The 4260-nt window shown below is 32.0% G+C and overlaps 1 protein-coding gene across 1 annotated transcript; it reads right to left on the bottom strand.

Annotated features, from left to right (window-relative positions):
• Positions 1-2560: 2560 nt before the first annotated feature.
• On the bottom strand, positions 2561-4260 carry LOC132951925 (uncharacterized). The gene is made up of 4 exons (XM_061023991.1): positions 3362-4260; positions 3004-3143; positions 2861-2944; positions 2561-2811 (listed from the first exon to the last, which is right to left on the bottom strand). The coding sequence occupies exons 1-4, from the start codon at positions 4258-4260 to the stop codon at positions 2561-2563; spliced, it is 1374 nt and encodes a 457-aa protein (XP_060879974.1).

Below are 4260 nucleotides of genomic sequence, written 5' to 3'. Positions count from 1 at the left end.
ACCCTGATATTGTCGAGTGTATCATCGGTTCTAGTATTATCGGCTCGTCCGTGTATAGTTAAGATCGCACCCAGTCACCGTGTTAAGATCGATCGATCGTAAATCTCAGATCGCGTCTTTTAGCACTCGAAAAGCGACGAAAAATAAATATAGTGTATGATTTTATTTGGCGTCTGGGTAGGTTCGTGCATATTCTTTCGATTGTCGTCCGCCTTCATAATACATCGTGTTATGATGGTCGGTTGTTAAGGGCGAAGACGTTCTCCTTAGGGTCCTCGCCGTCTTTAACCGACCGATAAATACGCGCGGGTGAACCAAAGTTGCCACACTTGACCCAAATCTGGCATCTCCTCTGGACCTGGCATCTAATGCTCGTAAATCCTATTGTATTCCCGAGTGGCATAGCGGCCAGACCATATGTTGGCCTCAGATAACCTATGAAGTGGCCATACGTCATAATACTATATACAGCGCGTAAACGTATTATATATAGATTATAATATATGATATTGTTCGCATAATGGCATAATACGTCAATTAAAAATGATTGTACCTCTCAATATTTTGAACCGCGACAATGCGGTTATAGTACGATATCGTTTTTCTTTAACTCAAATTATTTTTAAAATCTTCGATTTAAATAAATCGCTATGTAATCAACCCGCGGTTTCCATCTGTTTTGATTAAGTTGGTATTGCGATGGACGTCGTATTCCTAAAAAAAATCATATATTTGTTTTAATTGATAATATGATGCAAGCGTCTACCTATTTAACAGATTTCAATATTTGTGTAAAATATTTTCTTAATCTTAAAACAGTTTTTGAAAGTCACTTTAATGAAAAATACAAGCAGACATTACTGATTTTTACAGTTTTAAGTTTTTAGTCGATCAGTCAAAGTCAACCGAGTGCCGGTGCATTTGACAACCCCAAAACTACGTTTGTTCCTAGAGGCGATATATCGTCAAACACAAATTGTATTACTATTCCATCGAATCGGAAAAACTTTTATAATATTGTTAAAATTTAAATTTTAAATTCACTTCGAAAATTCCAAAAGTTAAATATTAATTTATGGTCAAGAGTTTATTTATGTATTTCAGAATGTACCGGATCCCATAAAGAATTAAATATAGTTTGTTTTTACACGAAAGATATTTTATTTATTATATTTTTTAACACGATTTGTGAAAATTATTTTATTTAATTTAATCTAATTTAAACAAAGTGTGTACTATGTGGCTATATATAAAAAAAACGTACTCGACATTGTTATAAACATTTTAATCCAACACTGTACGAATTGATTAAGTCATATTATGCTGTTGATATGCCTGCAATGATGCGATGTTCGCAGATAAATATTTATTTCACACCTGTTATTCAAATAAAATTTAATTTAACGTACAAAGTGGAATTTCAAGAATGAAATAGGAAAATTTAAAAAGAACAATGAATATTTTTGAATTTTACAAAATATATGCAGATTAGTTATAAATATTTTACTCCTGTACAGGTATTACGTTTCAAAATAATATTCGTCAAAAACAAATATTAACAGTAGGTAGGTACACATAATAATATAATAATAATAATATCATGTCGTTACGGTATTTATAATTACAATTTTAAATTTAATAAAATCTTTGCACTCGATATTAATTGTGTTCGTTTTGTTTTGAACGACGTTTGGAATCTGATTGCGCCGACATGACAATGTATGTTCGACACCCAATCTCGATAAATGAACTTCAGCTATAATTTTTGTAAAGCATTGTTAAAGTAAGCAATCGAATAACAAAAGTTTATTAAATCTTAACATTAAAGTGTTGAAAGACCATCGCTCTGAACCGTCGCATTATTGACTAGACATTCCAGTGCCATTATTCAGTATTGTAATAACTTATTGTAGTTCTACCGATATCATAAATAATTTCGCAAATCATGAAATGTATTACTACCAATAATTGATGTCGAACCGAGTCGTGTTCAATCTATTTGATAATTTTCTTCTCTTATAATCATCAGTCGTACAAATAAATGTATAAATTGTATAAAAGTTCAATCGTTATACTGCAGTGTAGAAAACGAAGGTCAAACCTTAAGACTTTTATACTATTTATAATAGATTAAAATGTTCAATAACACAGTTTAAAAATAAAAATAAAATTATTTTACGGGCTAATGACCTCCGACGTGGAAAAACCATTTGAAGTATTTTAAGAAATTAAATAAAAAACATTTTATTTCATATAGTTGAAGTTATAAGCTTTATTAGTAGGTACCAATTTAAACTATATACTTGTTAAAACATAGTATTCTCATACATGTTTTAAAATCTATTGTGATTAGGTTTGTGCTTTTAAATTAAAATGTAAGCCGTTTTTCAAAAAGTTTAGATTGCTCAAGTATATAGCATTGTAGTATAGCTACTATACCGGTACATATTATATTTATATATTTAATTAAAAGATTATGACAGTCTGACGTTACAGTGTGTATAATTATTGTAGAAGTTTGTTCGCGCGGTCTTAAAAGTTTTATGTTAATTGTTTCGTATTAAAAACTTGACACGGACTCTTCTTCGGTTTTGTTTTCATCTCTGATATCAGCCTGGATCAACAACCATTCACCCAAGTATTTAAACGAGTTCTGGCGGTGTCTCTTTGACACGATGTATAAACCCTCGACCAAAAGTGTTCCCAGCGACACTTTGGTCTCTTCGAATATCAGATCCATGGCTTCAATGAATTCCGACTCATCGTTAGTCATTTGCTTTGCAGTCATGTAGTTACCTAGATAATTCACAACTGCGATAAACATTTGTTAATACTAATAATATGAGAGTGCAATACGTACGTGATTTGTTTTGACGAATTATTCGAGTCATGACATCAGTGTTTAATGACCCCGTGGGCGTCGGATCAACAATTTCAGAACCGTCTAAAATACGATATTAAATTTATGAACTGTACAAATATTGAAATGTTGTAACTTATTACGGCTGTCAGTGAAATCATCGAAATTAAAATATCGCATCAAAGCCTCGTTGTCAAGTGTTTCATCGGATGACAAGTTGGGAGTGGACACAACGGAGTTCGGCAAAGTTTCACAACATTCTTCTTCTTCTTCACAACATTCTCTGTATCCAAATAAAATTAAATCATATTATGAATTATCCATCTCTCTATGCTAATTTAAAATCAAATATAAATCAGAAAAAATTAATATAATATTACCTATTAAAAAAAATATAATAATAGGTACCTCTACCTATTATAAATAAGATATTATATTATTATTATTATTATTATTATACATACTATAATATTGTATACAACATCGTATTATTAATTATACCTATGAGAAGAGCATTCACACTCGACGTCGATTTGACATTCATATGCATCGTCTTCATTAGAAACATCGTAGCTCTTATCAACTACTTCGTTTAATGATTTTTCTGACGCTTCGACATTAGGGATAATATACGATGACCGCGATTCAAAATCATTAGCTATGATATCGTCTTCGGGTGTTTCAAAAGACATATTGATATCATATTCGTGCTCCGTCTTACTAATATAACTGTCCAGCTCGAATGATTTTATACTGTTTCGATTTTCTACGATGCTTTCGTTTATGCTTTCCGGCAGAATGTTTTCCAATTCTTTTTCTTCTGTTTCTGCAAACTGTTGGACGCTATGAAACGACTCGTTAGGAAGGTACGACTGCGCGGTTTGTTTTTCTTCAACGTAATCGATTTCTTCGGTTTCTTGGTCGGAACTTTCTTGTATGGTATCGAGATATTCCATTGATTCGGCTTCGTTATAAGTCCTGCTCAACACTTTTTCCAACTCTGTATGAATCGACGGAATGTTATCGTCGTTAACCATCGAGTTTACAATGGAATTAGTCGATTTACTAAATGATTTTCCCGACCATTCCGGCGATGTAAATATTTTCATTATTTCCAAGTCCTGTCGCGAACGATTTCCATTGTTTACGATATTCCTGTATTCTTTTTTCTTTGTTATTTCTTTGGGATTTTGTGCTGATATTGTAGCAGACATAATCTTTTTGTGCTCTTTAGTACTTAATTCTTTGTAATCGTTTGGTTCTCCCTTCAAACCCGACGTCGAGTAGTGTACGCTTTTTTTGATTTTTTTTTTACTCGAACGATCCCGTTCGATATTATTATCTGGATTTGATAATGAAGATTTGTACAATAGCTGTTTTAGTATTGTTTTTCGGGACAT

Source organism: Metopolophium dirhodum, chromosome 9, assembly GCF_019925205.1.
Source record: "Metopolophium dirhodum isolate CAU chromosome 9, ASM1992520v1, whole genome shotgun sequence".
NCBI lineage: Eukaryota > Metazoa > Arthropoda > Insecta > Hemiptera > Aphididae > Metopolophium > Metopolophium dirhodum.
This window is presented reverse-complemented; position numbering and strand designations above follow the sequence as displayed.